The 19747-nt window shown below is 42.1% G+C and overlaps 1 protein-coding gene across 1 annotated transcript in view; it reads right to left on the reverse strand.

Annotated features, from left to right (window-relative positions):
• Positions 1 to 3439: 3439 nt before the first annotated feature.
• The window catches only part of JPH4 (junctophilin 4), a 79225-nt gene continuing 62917 nt past the window's right edge, over positions 3440 to 19747 (reverse strand). Inside the window, exons 4-6 of the mRNA XM_069761798.1 lie at positions 6768 to 6886; positions 4652 to 5043; positions 3440 to 4542 (exon numbers count right to left, since the gene is read on the reverse strand). Of these exons, the coding sequence (XP_069617899.1) occupies positions 4462 to 4542; positions 4652 to 5043; positions 6768 to 6886 (592 nt within the window). The 3' untranslated portion in view covers positions 3440 to 4461. The remainder of the gene's footprint in view (positions 4543 to 4651; positions 5044 to 6767; positions 6887 to 19747) is intronic.

Below are 19747 nucleotides of genomic sequence, written 5' to 3' on the forward strand. Positions count from 1 at the left end.
TATCTATTCTAAATATACCATATATCTATTCTAACGGGTCACACTTTGATTTTGCTGTACTCGGCTGATGAAATGTTGGGTTTTCTAGGATATGGGTGTGTAAAAATCAGACAACACATATGGTTCATGTGTTGTTCCAATTTTTTTCGTGCAACCTATTGACTTGCATTAACGAGTCTTGTTTGATATATGAGGACAAACGCAGCATGCTGCGATTTTTTTATCAGTCCGATCTGAGCTGAGAAAATAAACATATATGAGCAGGGAATCATAAAATAACATTAAGCAAAGTGCAATCCGATTTTTTTTAAATCTGGTTACACTTGCCCGTTTTTTTCACAATTATAAGTATGAGCCATAAGGAAGTGTATATTTATGAAACCATGTTCTTGTAGTTCTTTATTTTTCTTTTTCCACCAGAAAAAAAGTATTTTTTTTTTCAATTGACTTGTGGAGATTGTGGATGACATTAAAGGTTGAAATTCTTCTTCTTGCAAAAATATGGCATTTGAACAGAGCTGTGAAGGCATTCTATATCCAATGTATATAAGACAATATTATTTGCTTAAAGGGAACCTGTCGGCAGGATTGTGCTGAGTAACCTACAGCCAGTGTCAGGTTGGGGCCATTATACTGATTAAAATGATACCTTGGCGGATGAAATTCGTCTTGTGTTTGTTGTTTAATCTTTATTTTCAGTTTTAATGAGATTCTCGTGCCTTAGGTATTCATACTGATGGCTTACGACAGTTCACTGATCCCTCAGGACATGCCCCCTATTTTACATACTGAATGTAATATGTATTTAAAAACAACACATTCAGCAGGCAGGCGCCAGAGGCAGCGCCTGCGCTGCAGCATGATCACATGTATAATAGGCATTTAATTATATTATTTGCTGATATAAATGTATTCAGAAAAACAAATTCTCTCTTAAAATGGCGCACCTGTGCAGTAGCGTCTATTGGCGCCTGCCTGCTGAATGTAATATTTTTTTAAATATATATTACATACAGTATGTAAAATAGGGGGCAAGTCATGAGTGACCTGCCATCAGTATGAACAGCTAATCAGAGCACCACAGGCCGCCCGGAGCATGAGCATATCATTAACTCAAAACTGAATGTAAAGATTTAACAACAACCATAAGACAGATTTCATCAACCAAAATATCATTTTAATCAGTATAACGGCACCGACCGGACACTGTCGGTAAGTTACTGTGCACAATTTTACTGATAGGTTCCCTTTAAAGAGTAACTAAACTTTTTTTTTTCATTATAACTGTCCAGTCTTATGGAAAATTATAAATCACTTCATAAGGCGATTTGGCTCCGTTCCTGTTCAAAAATATGATCAAAGTGGCCTCAAACCCCCAGCTTTGTCAGAACTTTGGACCTTCAACTTTGAACATATCATTGAATAGGAAAGAAGCCAAATTGCCTAATGAAATCAATTACAAACATTCATAACTTGAATAACTGAAAGTTTAGTTACTCATTAAAACAACAAAATGCTAAGGATTCTATTCAATTTATAAATTGCCTTTTCTGTCATGGTATCCTCTTTGAAGCAATTTATGTATGATATAATTATTTCTCTAATCAAAATAAATGTTTTGTTCCATATGGCACATATAGTGGGGGAAATAAATATTTGATACACTACCAATTTTGCAAGTTTTCCCACCTACAAGGAATGGAGAGGTCTGTAATTTTTATTGTAGGTACACTTCAACTGTAAAAGACAGAATCTTTAAAAAAATCCAGAAAATCACATTGTATGATTTCTACATAATTAATTTACATTTTATTGCATGAAATAAGTATTTGATACAACAGAGAAACAGAATTTAATATTTGGTACAGAAATATTTGTTTGCAATTACAGAGATCAGATTTTTCCTGTATTTCTTGACCAAGTATACACACACGACAGCAGGGATTTTTGCCCACTCCTCCATACAAATCTTCTCCAGATCTTTCAGGTTTCGGGGCTGTCGCTGGACAACATTGGATTTCAGCTCCCTCCAAAGATTTTTTGTTGGGTTCAGGTTTGGAGACTGGCTAGGCCACTCCAGGACCTTGAAATGCTTCTTATGGAGCCACTCCTTAGTTGCCTTGGCTGTGTGTTTTGGGTCATTGTGATGCTGAAAGACCCATCCACGACTCATCTCCAATAGCAAAATCTCACCATACATGACCCCATCCATCCTCCCTTCAATACGGTGGAGTCGTCCTGTCCCTTGTACAGAAAAGTACCCTCAAAGTATGATGTTTCCCCCACCATGGTTCATAGTTGGGATGGTGTTCTTGGGGTTGTACTCATCCTTCTTTTTCCTCCAAACACGGCGAGTGGAGTTGATGCCAAAAAGTTCTATTTTGGTTTCATCAGTCACTTATCAATAAGACGTTTGTCACTGGAAATAGCTTCCATGCCTTCGTCTCCAGACAGACGCATGGAAGCTGTTTGGTCTCATCAGACCACATGACTTTCTCCCATGCCTCCTCTGAAACATCAAGATGGTCATTGGTCAACTTCAAATGGGCCTGGACATGTGCTGGCGAGAGCAGAAGGACCTTGCATGCCCTGCAGTATTTTAATCCATGATGGCGTAGTGTGTTACTAACAGTAATGTTTGAGACTGTGGTCCCAGCTCTCTTCAAGTCAATGACCAGGTCCTCCCATTAAGCTCTGAGCTGATTTCAGACCTTTCTCAGGATCAGCCTTACCCCACGAGGTGAGATCTTGCATGGAGCTCCAGACTAAGTGAAGATTAACAGTCATCTTCTGTTTCTTCCATTTTCTAATAATTGTTTCAACAGTGGTTGCCTTTTCACAAGGCTGCTTGCCTATTTTCCTGTAGCTAATCCGAGCCTTGTGCAGGTCTACAATTTTGTCCCTGATGGTTTTAGACAGCTCTTTGGTCTTGAGAGAGAGGTATAGAGAGGTTGATGTGTGATTGACTGAGTGTGTGGACAGGTGTATTTTATACAGGTAATGAGTTCAATCAATTGCAATTTATACAGGTAATGAGTGCTGAGTAGAGGGATTCTTAAAGAAAAAGTAACAGGTCTGTGAGAGCCAGAATTCTTGCTGGTTGGTAGTTGATCAAATACTTATTTCATGCAAATAAATGCAATTTAATTGTTTAAGAATCATTCAATGTGATTTTCTGTTTTTTTTATTTTTTGATTCTGTCTCTCACAGGTGAAGTGTACCTACCATAAAAATTTACAGACCTCTTCATTCTTTGTAGATGGGAAAACTTGCAAAATTGGCAGTGTATCAAATACTTATTTTCGAAATGTATATGGCTTCTCATTGTGTAGTTACGTAGTATGATTCCGATCCTTTTATGCATCGCGTACAATGAATGCAACCATATTCTGTATTACACACAACTACTGTTCATTCAAAATATATGTTACATTGCAACTTTAATATCATTTAAAGATTTTATTATTTTAGCTTTATTTTAAATTATATATTTTTTTGCATCTTTCAGGTTCAGTCAAAGGCAAAATACTGCTACAAAAATAGGAGTGAAGTGCATGCTCTGAAACGGGGCATAAAGCATGAGGCAACAGGGGCACAAGGCAATTAAAGGAGATAAATAGGTGATAGGTTAAAGCAAGGGTTCAGGCAATATGGCAGGACATACAGAAGTCAATAAGAGGCATGGTGAAATGAGGAAGCTCTGGAAAAGGATGTGAAAAAAGGAGTACCGCAGGCAAGGGGAGAGCATATCCATGGGGGTTGATTTTGAGGTTGTTGAAGGAATGAGTTTAGGTGCAAAATTGTACTGCAATGGAAAAGAAATACTGCAAATATACTGAACGGGATCATCACATTCCTTGAAAGCATACTTAATTGGGAGACAAAAGGAAGAAATGAAGAAAACAGTACAGAAGAAAAAGAACACAATTGATAGAAGTGTTTCAACAGTCATAGTCCATTTTTTATAGGGATTGATGGAACTACTAATATTAAAGCTGGCTACACAATCAAAGGTTTTCTCATTGGTCATTTTACTTAATACATGCCGAGTATGTAGTTTGTGCCGTGTGTGACCTCAACTTGTGTGATCAAAATCTGATCACTCTAATATAGATACAAAAAAAATAGTCAAGTTGATGAGCACGCAGACATATGTGAGTTGGCACTGGTTATCAAGGTGATAATTTTGGAATCATCTACTCCTTAACTGGATCTCTGCAACTGTGCGATATTTTTGACAAAGACACATGAGAGGAGTAAAAAGTCAGATTTAAATGTGTTGCCAGCAAAAGAGAGAGATGAAGATGTCGTAACAATGGGAGACGTAGAGAGATAATGAGAGACAGAAGACAGGAAGAGAGAGAAGCCCTTTTCATGTAAACATTAGGGGTAGAGAGGTAGAGAAGGAGAGACAGAGAGAAGAGACTTTGAGAGAGTGTCAGAAAAGAACACTTTTTCATCTCATGTCATAAAATACGAGATGAGGAATGCGAGCGAAACATCAAGAAACAGCACGACAGCCACCACAAGAGGGTCAGCATCCTGCAGAAGAGGAAGATTAATATCAGAGAGAGAAGCATGAAAAGTATACAAGGAAAAAATGCAGAAAGACAACACAAGAACTAATCTCAGATCCCTTATGAAATCTCACCATTTGCATACGAGGTTTTGGGGGGGGCTCTTGTGTCCCCCCTGTATCCGCTGGTTCTTCCATGCATTCTATGCTGGGTGAAGGGTTATTGAGTTCTTTTTCAGGCATGGATTCAATGGTTTCCTGTTCCATTGAGTGATCAACAGCATGTGCAGGAGTTCCCACCTGAGAAGGAGTATCTTCCTCCTGGATGGGAGGGCATGGAGTCCCGTCTCTGAGATGGCCGCACAACAGACCTGGGGGAGTATCGGGGTGGCTGGGAGGCAAGCTTGGTTCTGGGGTTTGGTCAGACAAAGGTGTTCCATCATTACACATCTCAGTTGAACACTGTCTAAGCCAGGGCATATCACCTTCAACACTGTGGTCCTCCTCATCCTGTACACATTGTGAACCTGGAAAGATATCAACAAGTTCCAGCGAACAAAGACATATCAAATACTGGTCTTGCCAATACATACAAATACATTTGATACAACCCCTGGCAAAAATTATGTAATCACCGGCCTTGGAGGATGTTCATTCAGTTGTTTCATTTTGTAGAAAAAAAGCAGATCACAGACATGGGCACAAAACCAAAGTAATTTCAAATGGCAACTTTCTGGGCTTTAAGAAACACTAAAAGAAATCAAGAACAAAAAATGTGGTAGTCAGTAATTTTTAATTTTTTTTTAACCAAGCATAGGGTAAAAATTATGGAGTCACTCAATTCTGAGGGAAAAAATTATGGAATCATGAAAAACAAACAAAAAAACACTCCAACACATCACTAGTATTTTGTTGCACCACCTCTGGCATTTATTACAGCTTGCAGTCTCTGAGGCATGGACTTAATGAGGGTCAAACAGGACTCTTCATCAATCTGGCTCCAATTTTCTCTGATTGCTGTTGCCAGATCAGCTTTGCAGGTTGGAGCTTCGTCATGGACCATTTTCTTCAACTTCCACCAAAGATTTTCAATTCGATTGAGATTCGTACTATTTGCAGGCCATGACATTGACCTTATGTGTCTTTTTTCAAGGAATGTTATCACAGTTTTTGCTCTATGGCAGGATGCATTATCATCTTGAAAAATGATTTCATCATCCCCAAACATCCTTTCAATTGATGGGATAATAAAAGTGTCCAAAATATCAACATAAACTTGTGCACTTATTGAAGATGTAATGACAGCCATCTCCCCAGTGCCTTAACCTGACATGCAGCCCCATATCATCAATGACTGTGGAAATCTGCATGTTCTCTTCAGGCAGTCATCTTTATAAATCTCATTGGAACGGCACCAAACAAAAAGTTCCAGCATCATCACCTTGCCCAATGCAGATTCCCGATTCATCACTGAATATGACTTTCATCCAGTCATCCACAGTCCACGATTGCTTTTCCTTAGCCCATTGTAACCTTGTTTTTTTCTGTTTAGGTGTTAATGATGGCTTTCGTTTAGCTTTTCTGTATGTAAATACCATTTCCTTTAGGCGGATTCTTACAGTTCGGTCACAGACGTTGACTCCAGTTTCCACCCATTCATTCCTCGTTTGTTTTGATGTGTATTTCCTGTTTTGGAGACATATTGCTTGAAGTTTCTGGTCTTGACGCTTTGATGTCTTCCTTGGTCTATCAGTATGTTTGCCTTTAACAACCTTCTCATTAACCATTACTGACTACCACATTTTCTGTTCTTGATTTCTTTTAGTGTTTCTTAAAGCCAGAAATTTGCCATTTGAAATGACTTTAGTTTTGTGCCATGTCTGTGATCTGCTTTTTTCTACAAAATGAAACAACTGAATGAACATCCTCCAAGGCCAATGATTACATAATTTTTGCCAGGGGTTGTATATTTGAAACAGTTGTCACCAGGGGCTTTTGACTGATATTCTGGGATAATACTCTTGGCATTAGTCATCACCAGGCGTAATTCTACCTACATTCCTCCCTCCTCTTTTGCCACAGGAAAGTTTTTAATATAAAAAGTATACACCTTTCGTAATGCATCAACTATAGGTTGTAATATTGCTGTTAAAGGCAATCTGTCAACAGGGTTTTCAAAGGGGAACTTTCCTAGCTATTGCATCTATATATGTGTGCATGCAACCGGATTTTTACTTGATGATGTGCTCACTTGGTGTCTCCAGCAGTTCCTCCAGGTCATGAGAGAGGATTCGAGCAGTACGAGATGATTCCAGCGCCTGTTGTGCTGCTACAGAAGCAGAGTCAGCTTGAAGACGAGAATCAGCAGCACTGACAAGCAAAAAGAGACAAAGACACCTCAGGAGGTAAGAATAAAAGAGGCTCAAAGGCAGGTCTACTTGACAGTACTCAGCGTGTGTTTATTATACACAGAAAATATAATATGGTAATTGGGATATAAAGCCATCCCTTGTAGTATGCACAACCTCAATAATACACTTTTGTTCCAATGTATGTGAAACTCTAAAAAAGTACCATAACTTTGCGGTATTGTACTGATAACACTATAAGGACCTGGACATTTATCATTTTTACAGTTTTGTTCTTTCCTCCCCTGCTTCCAAGAGGCATATTTTTTCCACAGTTTTTTGTTTTTAAAACATTCATTATTTGGTAAAAATGATATGGCAATATGATTTATCTGGTCAGTACCATTACAGCTATGCCAAACTTACCAGGTTTTTTATATTTTAGTCACTTAAAGGGAACCTGTCACCCCGTTTTTTAAAGATTAGATAAAAATAGTGTGAAATAGGGGCAGAGCTGGGCTTTACATTAGTGCCTTTTTGGTGCCTTTATTCCCCCGTTAGGCTGCCGAAATACCTTTGTGAACTGGCCGTTTTGTCCTGTCACTCAAGTTGGTCAGGTCGGATGGGCGTGGTCAAATAGCGGTTCCTCCCCCACCTCTTGCGTTTCCCTGCGCAATTTAGTCCCGCCGTTGGCGTTGTGTTTAGCGCCTGCGCAGTAACGTCTAATTTGGCGCCTGCGTATTATGCTTTGCCCAACTGTGGGCATAGCATAATTTACATCACTGCGCATGCGCGGGTCGTAACTAGTGTTGAGCATTCCGATACCGCAAGTATCGGGTATCGGCTGATACTTGCGGTATCGGAATTCCGATACCGAGTTCCGATACTTTTGTGGTATCGGGAATCGGTATCGGATCCATATTAATGTGTAAAATAAAGAATTAAAATAAAAAATATTGATATGCTCACCTCTCCGGAGGCCCCTGGACATCACCGCTGGTAACCGGCAGCCTTCTTTGCTTAAAATGAGCGCGTTTAGAGCCTTCCATGACGTCACGGCTTCTGATTGGTCACGTGCCGTTCATGTGACCGCCACGCGACCAATCACAAGCCGTGACGTCATTCTCAGGTCCTAAATTCCTAGAATGACCTGAGAATGACGTCGCGGCTTGTGATTGGTCGCGTGGCGGTCACATGAGCGGCACGCGACCAATCAGAAGCCATGACATCATGGAAGGCTCTAAACGCGCTCATTTTAAGCAAAGAAGGCTGCGGTTACCAGCGGTGTTGTCCAGGGGCCTCCGGAGAGGTAAGTATATCAATATTTTTTATTTTAATTCTTTATTTTACACATTAATATGGACTGGGTGCCCCGTGAGTGATCATATGGGCATAGTGTTTATCTGGATGCCGGTAAAATTTTCTCAGCCCGAACTGCGAGCGTATTTTTGGCACCAAACTTACGCTCGCAGTTCGGGCTGAGAAAATTTTACCGGCATCCAGATAAACACTATGCCCATATGATCACTTCCGGGGCACCCAGGCTAAAGTTACGACCCGCGCATGCGCAGTGATGTAAATTATGCTATGCCCACAGTTGGGCAAAGCATAATGCGCAGGCGCCAGAGGCGAATTCACTGCGCAACTGCTAAGAAAGAGCGCGATCTGTGCGATTCACAGATCGCGTTTACGACAGACACGGCGAGAAGCAAGGGGGAGGAACCGCTATTTGACCACGCCCATCCGACCTGACCAACTTGAGTGACAGGACAAAACGGCCAGTTCTCAAAGGTATTTCGGCAGCCTAACGGGGGAATAAAGGCACCAAAAAGGCATTAATGTAAAGCCCAGCTCTGCTCCTATTTCACACTATTTTTATCTAATCTTTAAAAAACGGGGTGACAGGTTCCCTTTAAATTAAAATTCAGTACCTTATAAAACAAAAAAAAAAAGAGCTGTAGTTTTTATTGATATCATTTTGGGGTACATTTTAAAACTTTTTAATTGTAGTTTTTTAGGGAAGCAGCCAAAAAGATATATTTGATCCATTGGACTTTTTTGGATACTAAATAGGTTTATTTTCAATTTAATTTATTAATGCCGTTATTTCTGAATATGCAAATGATGGTGATTTAAACTTTTGATATATATATATTATTTTTTTAGCCCTCCCATAAAGACTTGAATCTGTAATTTTTGATCACCATATGCTGCAATACCAGAATATATTGCATTATATTTTGTACTTGCTGTTCTCCTATGACTGCGGTGACGAACCTATGAAATGTGTGCCAGAGAAGGCACACAGATCCCTCCTTGTTGGCACGCGACACCAGGCCCTACTTCAGCTGGATCTGAGTCCTCAGACACACATCCAACTCAGGCGTATTGTAGTGAACTTACAGGGTCCGTGCGCAGCAATACATGCTGCTGGCCAATAAGACGCCAGCAGCTGACGTCGGTGTACACGTGACTAGGCACATTGCAGTGACGTCGGCATACATGTGACTAGGCACATTGTAGTGATGTCGGCATACATGTGACTGGGCACATTGCAGTGACGTCAACGTACACGTGACTGGGCACATTGCAGTGACGTCAGTGTACAGATGACTAGGCACATTGTAGTGACGTCGATGTACACGTGACTGGGCACATTGCAGTGACATCAGTGTACACGTGACTGGGCACATTGCAGTGACATCAGCGTACACGTGACTGGGCACATTGCAGTGACGTCAGTGTACAGATGACTAGGCACATTGCAGTGGTGTCAGCGTACACGTGACTGGGCACATTGCAGTGACATCAGTGTACAGATGACTAGGCACATTGCAGTGACGTCAGCGTACACGTGACTGGGCACATTGCAGTGACGTCAGTGTACAGATGACTAGGCACATTGTAGTGACGTCGATGTACACGTGACTGGGCACATTGCAGTGACATCAGTGTACACGTGACTGGGCACATTGCAGTGACGTCAGCGTACAAGTGACTAGGCACATTGCAGTGACGTCAGCGTACACGTGACTGGGCACATTGCAGTGACGTCAGCGTACACGTGACTGGGCACATTGCAGTGACGTCAGTGTACAGATGACTAGGCACATTGCAGTGGTGTCAGCGTACACGTGACTGGGCACATTGCAGTGACATCAGTGTACAGATGACTAGGCACATTGCAGTGACGTCAGTGTACAGATGACTAGGCACATTGTAGTGACGTCGATGTACACGTGACTGGGCACATTGCAGTGACATCAGTGTACACGTGACTGGGCACATTGCAGTGACGTCAGCGTACAAGTGACTAGGCACATTGCAGTGACGTCAGCGTACACGTGACTGGGCACATTGCAGTGACGTCAGCATACAAGTGACTAAGCACATTGTAGTGACGTCGGCGTACACGTGACTGGGCACATTGCAGTGACATCAGTGTACAGATGACTAGGCACATTGCAGTGACGTCAGTGTACAGATGACTAGGCACATTGTAGTGACGTCGATGTACACGTGACTGGGCACATTGCAGTGACATCAGTGTACACGTGACTGGGCACATTGCAGTGACGTCAGCGTACAAGTGACTAGGCACATTGCAGTGACGTCAGCGTACACGTGACTGGGCACATTGCAGTGACGTCAGCGTACAAGTGACTAGGCACATTGTAGTGATGTCGGCGTACACGTGACTGGGCACATTGCAGTGACATCAGTGTACAGATGACTAGGCACATTGCAGTGACGTCAGCGTACACGTGACTGGGCACGTTGCAGTGACATCAGTGTACAGATGACTAGGCACATTGCAGTGACGTCAGCGTACACGTGACTGGGCACATTGCAGTGACGTCAGTGTACAGATGACTAGGCACATTGTAGTGACGTCGATGTACACGTGACTGGGCACATTGCAGTGACATCAGTGTACACGTGACTGGGCACATTGCAGTGACGTCAGCGTACAAGTGACTAGGCACATTGCAGTGACGTCAGCGTACACGTGACTGGGCACATTGCAGTGACGTCAGCGTACAAGTGACTAGGCACATTGTAGTGACGTCGGTGTACACGTGACTAGGCACATTGTAGTGACATCAGAGTATACGTGACTGGGAACATTGCAGTGACATCTGCGTACACATGACTGGGCACATTGTAGTGACATCGGAGTACATGTGACTGGGCACACTGCAGTGATGTCATGCGCACCAGTTGCTTGGATATTGAAGTCAGCTGCTAGCTGCAGAAGGTGGCGTGGCGGGGGACAGGAAGAAAGGTGAGAGACATGCGTTGAACAACAGCGGCGCCGCCAGGATACTAAACATATACCAGGATGGGGGCATATATACCGGGATGGGGAGCAAATACAAGCATGTGGAGAATATACATGGGTTGGGGGGGCATACACATGGATTGGGGAAGCGCATACAAGGATGGGGGAACATATACAAGGATGTCTGGCATATACATGGAATGGGAGAGCCTATACTAGGATAGGAGCGCTTATACGTGGATTGGGGGAGCATATGCAGCTCCCCAGAGACCTGGTCGTTGCAGTAATGTCGCTCTGCCACTAAGGGGAGTGATGGTACGTCTGATGGCACTAAAGGAGTTTACCTGACCAGGTATCACAAGCACACATTATACTTCACACTCCGGCCACTAGGGGGAGCAAAAGGTTTTATTAATTAGGCCACTCCTCCCACTGGTAAAACTAGGGGTTGGATAGGAAGTTAGGGAGAAGCTGACTGGGTTTTGCCCAGGCAACATCCCGTGGCAGGGGGTGTTGCGGGGGAGACTTCAGAGGGGTCCCTGTCAGGCGTGGGAACCTGGCAGTGACTTAGCGACAAGGACAGATCGTTACAGAGCCGCACCTGCCCTACCTTGCTGCGGCATCTAAAGAAAGGACACGAAGCGAAGGATATTGTGGACAGTGAGAAACGAGATCAAGCACAAAGGAGAGCCAGTAGGAGTCGTGCCCCGAGAACGGCAACATCCTACTGAGGCGCTTAGCCGGTGACCGGAACACCGAGGAAGTAACTGACACTATGCCTTACTTCAAATACCGCAGGACAGTTAATTATAGGTTGGCTGTCTATCATACATCACCTAAGCAGACATAGGGGGCAAGCGTGGAGAGGGGCGTCTCTAGGGTCCCAGAATAGCTCCGAGCCTTCCCGTCAAACGGGTGCGTCCTAGCCATAACAAACTTGGGGGACGGAGAACAGAAAGAACGAGAACAGAAGTTGTGAGGACTATCCCGAATGCTCAGCAGGGAAGCACTACAACACACAGGCGCTAGTGGTAGGCAACGATTTCCACCTGCAAAGGGAACTCTGGATGTGCCTTCGGACCAGCCGGTCTCAGACAGCCCTGTTAACAGTGCTCTGGATTGAGGATCCTGAAGTCACCAGTAAAGAGACTGCAACCCTGTGTCCTCGTTATTGACTGCACATCACACCATCGCCACCTACACCACTGGGAAGCCCTGGGGACTCACTTCACCTGTGGGAAGGTATACCATCTAGCTGCCATCACATCACCCCAGTGGACCCCGAGCAGCGTCGGTCGACCTGACCGAATACCACAGGTAGCAGGGTCACGGACCGGGTCCAGCCACCGTGACATCCCCAGAACTGAGCCAGAGAGGACCGGTACCAAGTAACCCGCGGCCCTGCATCTGGGGGCGCTCCAACTATACATGAATTGGGTTAGCATATACAAGGATGGGGGGCATATACATGGATTGGGGAGCATAGACAAGGATGGGGAGCATATACATGGATTGGGGACCATATACAAGGATAGGGGAGCTTATACAAGGATGGACGACCATATACATGGATTGGGAGAGCATATACAAGGAAGGGAGCATATACATGGATTTGGGGAGCATCTACAAGGATAGGGGAGCTTATAAAATGATGGAGGAACATATACATGGATTGGGGGAGCACATACATGGATTGCGGGAGTATACACAAGAATGAGGGAGCAAATACAGTACATGGATTGGGGGAGCCTATGTAAGGATAGGGGAGCTTATACATGGATTGGGGAGCATATACAAGGATTGGGGGCATATACAAGGATTGGGGGCATATACAAGGACGGGGGCCATATACCAGGATGGGGGAGCATATACCAGGACAGGGGTATACACCAGGATGGGGGAGCTTATACCAGTGTAGGGGTGCATATTACAGAGTGGGGGTGCATATACCAGGATAGGGTGCATTTAAAAGCATGAGGGGCATATGCCAGAATGGGGGAAACATATACCAGGATGGTGGAGCATATACCAGGATAGTAAGCATATTCCTTTATATCTGCAGTCTGGTACTCCTGCTCCTGTCTGTGGCTGCTCTCTGCATGAGTTTTTCTAAACTCAGTATTCAGGTTAAATTGCCGTGTTGTCACTTTGCGATAAATAAGTGGATTTTAGGTAGCAGTGTGGGCACTCAGTCTCTAAAAGGTTCCCCATCACTGTTCTATGACCTTCACAGATGGACTAAGATGGCAGCCATGGGGGCGTTCAGCAGGTCTCTAGCTGTCAGTCTAACCTATCGGCTCATGGCGATTGCGTGGTGGTGATGGGAGCCAGTGAAAGAGTGCACTAGCCATTGTATAATTTAAATCCAGCTGTCAGTGATTGACAGCGGCATCTAAATGGTTAAAAGCAGCTATTTGGGTCGGCTATGTAACACAGGTGGCATCTGCTGCCTATGAAGCTGGATTAGCTCCTAAGCCACTACATATACCACACAGGTAAGTGGTTTAAAATATCCAACAATCTTGTGTATACAGCTCCTGTTTCCATGGTAACAGACTACAAACACCATTGTGTAGTACTGTATAAACCTGTGATCATTAGTTACTACACTCCCTTTGACCCCTGCGGACTTACAGACTGCAAAAAAGGAGTCAAAGAGAAGAAAGTGATATAAGACTGTTGTGACTTCACACCATGACTGCTTAGTTATTTAGTGTGCAGTATGTAGACACAGAGGTGTGCATAGTAGCTGAAAGGGAACCTGTCACCTCGGAAAATGCTATTTATCAGCAGATATATAATAGCATTACAATGCTGCCTGGTCGCCTTATTGAATGTGTGGCACCTAGGAGTAAATTAGCTTATTTCTTCCCAGGAGCGGCCGGCTTTCAGTCATAGGGGCATGCACAAAGCGGGTATAGTCACTGATCACTATACTGTGAGTGGCGGCGATAATAAATAATAGCATTACAATGCTGCCTGGTCACCTTACTGAATGTGCGGCACCCAGGAGTAAATTAACTTATTTCTTCCCAGGAGCTGCCGACTTTCAGTCATGGGGTATGGCTATAGTCATTGATCACTAGACTGTGAGTGGCGGCTATAAGCATGCCCCGCCACTTTGATAGACAGCTTGCTTTTCACAGATATGCTGTAGTGCCAACTGTCAAAGTGCTGGGGCATGTTTCCAGCCGCTGCTCACAGTATAGTGAGTGATGCTGTGAGTGGTGGGTGCAGACACTCCAATGACACCCTCATGACTGAAAGCCAGCGGTTCCCAGGAGGAAATAAGTTCATTTTCTCCCAGTGGGCTCAATTTTATAGTTAGAAAGATGAGCAGCATTGCAATGCTATTTAACTGCAGATTAACCCTATATCTGCTGGTAAATAGAGTTTTCCGAGGTGACAGATTCCCATTAAGTCACTGAACAGTAGGATATTTTTAAATCAATACTGTTTGCAAATTATACCCATTTTTACAAAAGCATAGAAGCAATTACATGTTGAAATATCTGGGACTTTAAAAAAACAAAAAAACATAATTTTGGAAACTAGACCCCTCAGGCAACTAATGTGTGGTGAGCACCTTGAACCCCAAGGTGCTTCAAAGAAGTTTATAACATTGAGCATTGAAAATAAAAAAAATCACATTTACGCCACAAAAATGTTTATTTAACCCCAAATTTTGCATTTTCACAAGAGTAACAGGAGAAATTGCACCATACAATTTGTTGTGCAATTTCTTCTGAGTATGCCAATGCCCTATATGTGGGGAAAAACTACTGTTTGGACACACTGCAGGGTTTAGAAAGAACCAAACCCAACAGAGAACAAAAGCAGCAAATAGTCCAGGTATATAAATATATATAAAAGTCCAAGAAGATAAATGAAGGAGCCCATGTGAAAGGCATCAGCTGAAACGCGCGTCGGAGGGGACAGGGGTGAGGTGCCAGTCCACATTGGGTAGATCTCCACAATAACCGGTATGTATACAAGAGATATTTATTGTGCATGGGCTCCTTCATTTATCTTCTTGGACTTTTATGTCCATCTTATGTAGTTATACTTTGTTAGTCTGGCGCAATTTCTTGATTGCTTTGAGACACCTGTTATGGTTATTGTGTGGATCCCTGTATACTGGAGGCACCTGTCCCCTGCCCGTTTAGGTACATGCTGAGGGTAGCACGAGGATTTTTTCCTTCTGTCATTTTTATCTGGTATTATTATTAATAAAGTTTTTTTGCATATTTATATACCTAGACTATTTGCTGCTTTTGTTCTCTGTTGGGTTTGGTCTATTATACTGCAGTTGGTCCACTATGGTCCTATTTTTGGTCCCATTTTCTCTATGTATGAGCATACCCCATTTGGGTTAAATAATAATGTTGGTGACCTCATGCTCTTCCACAATATTGTTCTATAGGGTTTAGAAAGGAAGGATCCAATTTACTTTTTGAATGCAAAATTTGCTGGAATAATTAGCAGACAACATATCGCATTTAGAGAGCCCCTGATGTGCCTAAACAGTGGAAACCCCCCTCAAGTGACTATTTTGGAAACTAGACCCCTTGGGGAATTTATTTAGATGTATGATGAGCATCTTGGACCTCCAGGTACTTCACAGAAGTTTATAACATTGAACCGTGAAAATAAAAAAAATAAAAAAAATCACATTTTCCCCATAAAAATGTTTTTAGCCCCAAATTTTACATTTTCATAAGGGTAACAGGACACATTGCACCATACAATTTGTTGTGAAATTTCTCCTGAGTATGCCGTTACCCCATATGTGGGGGTAAACTACTGTTAGAGCTCACGGCTAAGTTCAGAAATGGAGTGACGATTTGGAAAGCAGACTTTGATGGAATGGTCTGAGGGGTGAGGAGACGCTGCTTCAGACTCTCCAAGGTGAATCTGTTTCCTTTACTTTGCGGGCATTGTATTTTCTGTGGTCTATGGCCACTTGTTTCCCTCCTCACTATTAGGTATTACCTTATATGCCATATGCTAGTAAGATCTATTGATGCGCATCGTGAGTTTCGGATTTACTAGTTACTTATACCCTCCCTTTCAAGGGGAAATCTTTAGAGCATGATAGGAATACATCGATTCAGGACATTCAAATTTAATAAGCACTAGGCACTTTATTAATTTCTTTGTACTGATAAGTAGATACTCATTGTCTTACATTAAGTTACTCTTTGTTACTGGTTATACTTCAAATTCAGGCACATTTGTCTATTGGGTGACCTCAATTGTTTTGAGAACGATATAGTTCCTATCACCGTTACATATATTTTCATAATTATATATTGTCATCTATTGGGCCGTCTCCTTGGTGAAGCACTCTACTTTTTAATACTGTTCATGTATTTAGTTTTTTTTAATTCATTAATAAAATTAAATTTTTCTTCTAATGGATCTCTTCATTCCCCCTTGTTTATTTATACTAGGGTTTGTGAATTGCAGAGCACCTAATGTGCCTAAACAGTAAAAAAAAAAACTCAAGTGACACCATTTTGGAAGCTAGACACCTCAAGGAATGCATCCAGATATGTGGTGAGCACCTTGAACCCCCAGCTGCTTCACAGAAGTTTATAACATAGAGCCATGAAAATAAAAAAAATAAACATTTTCCCACAAAAATATTATTTTAGCCCTAAATTTTTATGTTCACAAGGATAGCAGGAGAAATTGAAGCCAAAATTTGATTTGCAATTTTACCTGAGTATGCCAATACCCTATATGTGGTCAAAAACTACTTTTGAAGCACAGTGTAAAGCTCAGAATGGAAGAAGCGCCTTATTGGAATTCACATTTTGCTGGACTGGTTTGAGCTTGCCATGTCACATTGGCAGAGACCATGAGGTGCCAGAAAAGCTTAACCCCCCATAAGAGACCCCATTTTACAAAACACAACTCTCAAAGATTTAACCTAGGGGTGCAGTGATCATATTGACACCACAGGTGAGTCACAAAATTTTACACGATTGGGCAATGAAGAAAAAAATAATTACATTTTTTTACTACCAAAATTTTGTTTTAGCCCCAAATGTTACATTTTCACACTGGGAAATGGGTAAAAAATTGCACCAAACTTTGTCCCACAATTTCAGCTGAATGTAGAAATACCACATATGTCGCTGTACAGTACTGCTTAGTCATACGACAAGACTTGGGAGGAACGGAGCACTAATTGCAGAACTCTAGGCATTCTAGAGCGCAGAATTTTCTATAATAGTTTGTGGACTCTATATATAGAGCTCCTAAGTGCTAGAAGAGCAGAATCCCCGCTCAAGTGACCCCATTTAGGAAATAATACCCTTTTGTATTTACGATTTTGACTCCATGGGTGTTTTCCAGTAAGAAGCAGTAGTGGATGTTGCTGAATGAAAATTGCAAACTGCAGTTGTAACGACTAGTACGTTGCAGTGATCAGTACGATGTAGTGCCCATACATTGTGCCCAGCTCATACACCTGTAAATTAGGCAGGCTTTCATTGCTACAGAAATGCCAAACATGTGGACACTAACTGTAGTTTAAGCACACTGTGGGACTCAGAAGGGAGGGGGAATTTGCATTTGGGAGCACCAAATTTGCTGAATTTCTTTTAGGTGCAAGGAACATTTTGCTTTTCCAGTTCCTTTGTATTACCAGTAACTTGGAAGACCCCTATATTTCCATTGACAGATACAGTCCACAGTGCCTTCATCTGTCTCATTATAGGGAATCTTCCACTGCGGGTTCCGTCTGAATCACGTATTTCAGCGTTGAGTGCAGAATAAATGTGAGTTGAGCCTTACTGCGGTCTGTGGGAGGCAGAATGAACAAATCAACAGCAGGTGAAGAATTTGTGTGGTATAAGCGATCGTATGACTTTATTCTTCAGGTTGATGCATTTACATTGATACCAGATTTATATCAGGTTTTTCTGTTTTGCTGCCGATTTTTTTGTTTCGCCATATTTTGAGAGCTATAATTTTTCCATATTTCATCTGACAGAGTCATGTGAGGGCTTATTTTTCAAGGGACAAGTTTACACTTTTGTTGGTACCATTTTTTGGGCTCATGACATTCCTGAAACCAAATATGTGTACTTTTATTGTTCTGTTTTTTTTTCCATAATAATATTTATTTATGGGTACAATATACAGTATTTTTTATTTTTTTTATTATCTTGTTATTTAAAAAAAAAATATTCTTACAACTGTTTTAACTTTTTTTTTTTAACTTTTTTTTTAACTTAGTCCCACTATGGGACTTTCACTTTCTGCAGTCTGATCGCAGTTATGAGACATAGCAATGCAGGAACATTGCTATACCTTATAGCTGATCAGCCCTGCAAGTTAGCTAGATCATGCACTGCACATGATCTAACTAACCTCCTAGTGCCTGGAGACCCAGATGTTGTCATGATGACATTGGGTGACCATGGCAATGATCTGAACCACGCGATGACGTCGCAGGGTCTCCAATCCAAGATCAGAGGGGCATTCTTCCCTCTGCCTGCTTGCGAAATGCTGCTATTGCAGCATTCAGGGGATTAAAGTGTCGGGAGTGGTGCCACTGAGAGCTGGTGTCAGCTATCTGAATCAGATGACATACGCCGGCTATCACTCGCACACAGAGGCTGAAATTGCCTAGATGTGTCCATTTGTTCAAGGTTGGTAAGAACCAGGCGACCTGGATGTATGGATACATCTAAGGTCGTAAAGGGGTTTTTCCACTAAGTTCATTAAAAAGTTGATTTTAATCTACACAATTGAATGTATTTAAAATAATGTTCCTGTGCTGAGATAATCTTACAAATGTGCCCCTGCTGTGTGCTGTGTAATGGCTGTGTCTGGCCGTGCAGGAACATCATCTGATCATACCACAGCTCAAGGCCAGGGGTGGAAGAAAAAGAGAGTATAGAGATAGCACATAGCACAGCATGGAATCACAGCTGATTCTTACTTTGAGGTAAAACATTTCCCTGCCTGTTTTTAAAAAAATGTATTACCTCAAAGAAAGAATTGTTGTATTGCTTGTATACTTTTTTGTTTTCTCCCCTGCTCAGGAGATGTGGTATGATTGTGCATGGTCAGAAGCAACCATTTCACAGTACCTAGGAGGGGCACATTGATAAGATTATCTCAGCACAGGAACATTGTTTTTAACTCCTTAACCCCTTAACCCCCAATGGTGGTTTGCACGTTAATGACCGGGCCAATTATTACAATTCTGACCACTGTCCCTTTATGAGGTTATAACGCTGGAACGCTTCAACGGATCCTGATGATTCTGACAATATTTTCTCATGACATAGTGTACTTCATGATAGTGGTAAAATTTCTTTGATATTACCTGCGTATATTTGTGGAAAAAATGGAAAGTTGGCAGAAATTTTGAAAATTTCGCAATTTTCCAAATTTGAATTTTTATGCCCTTAAATCACAGAGATATGTCACAAAAATTACTTAATAAGTAACATTTCCCACATGTCTACTTTACATCAGCACAATATTGGAACCAAAATTTATTTTTGTTAGGGAGTTATAAGTGTTAAAAGTTGACCAGCAATTTCTCATCTTTACAACACCATTTTTTTTGGGACCACA

The sequence above is a fragment of the Ranitomeya imitator genome, chromosome 1 (genome assembly GCF_032444005.1).
Source record: "Ranitomeya imitator isolate aRanImi1 chromosome 1, aRanImi1.pri, whole genome shotgun sequence".
NCBI classification, from domain to species: domain Eukaryota; kingdom Metazoa; phylum Chordata; class Amphibia; order Anura; family Dendrobatidae; genus Ranitomeya; species Ranitomeya imitator.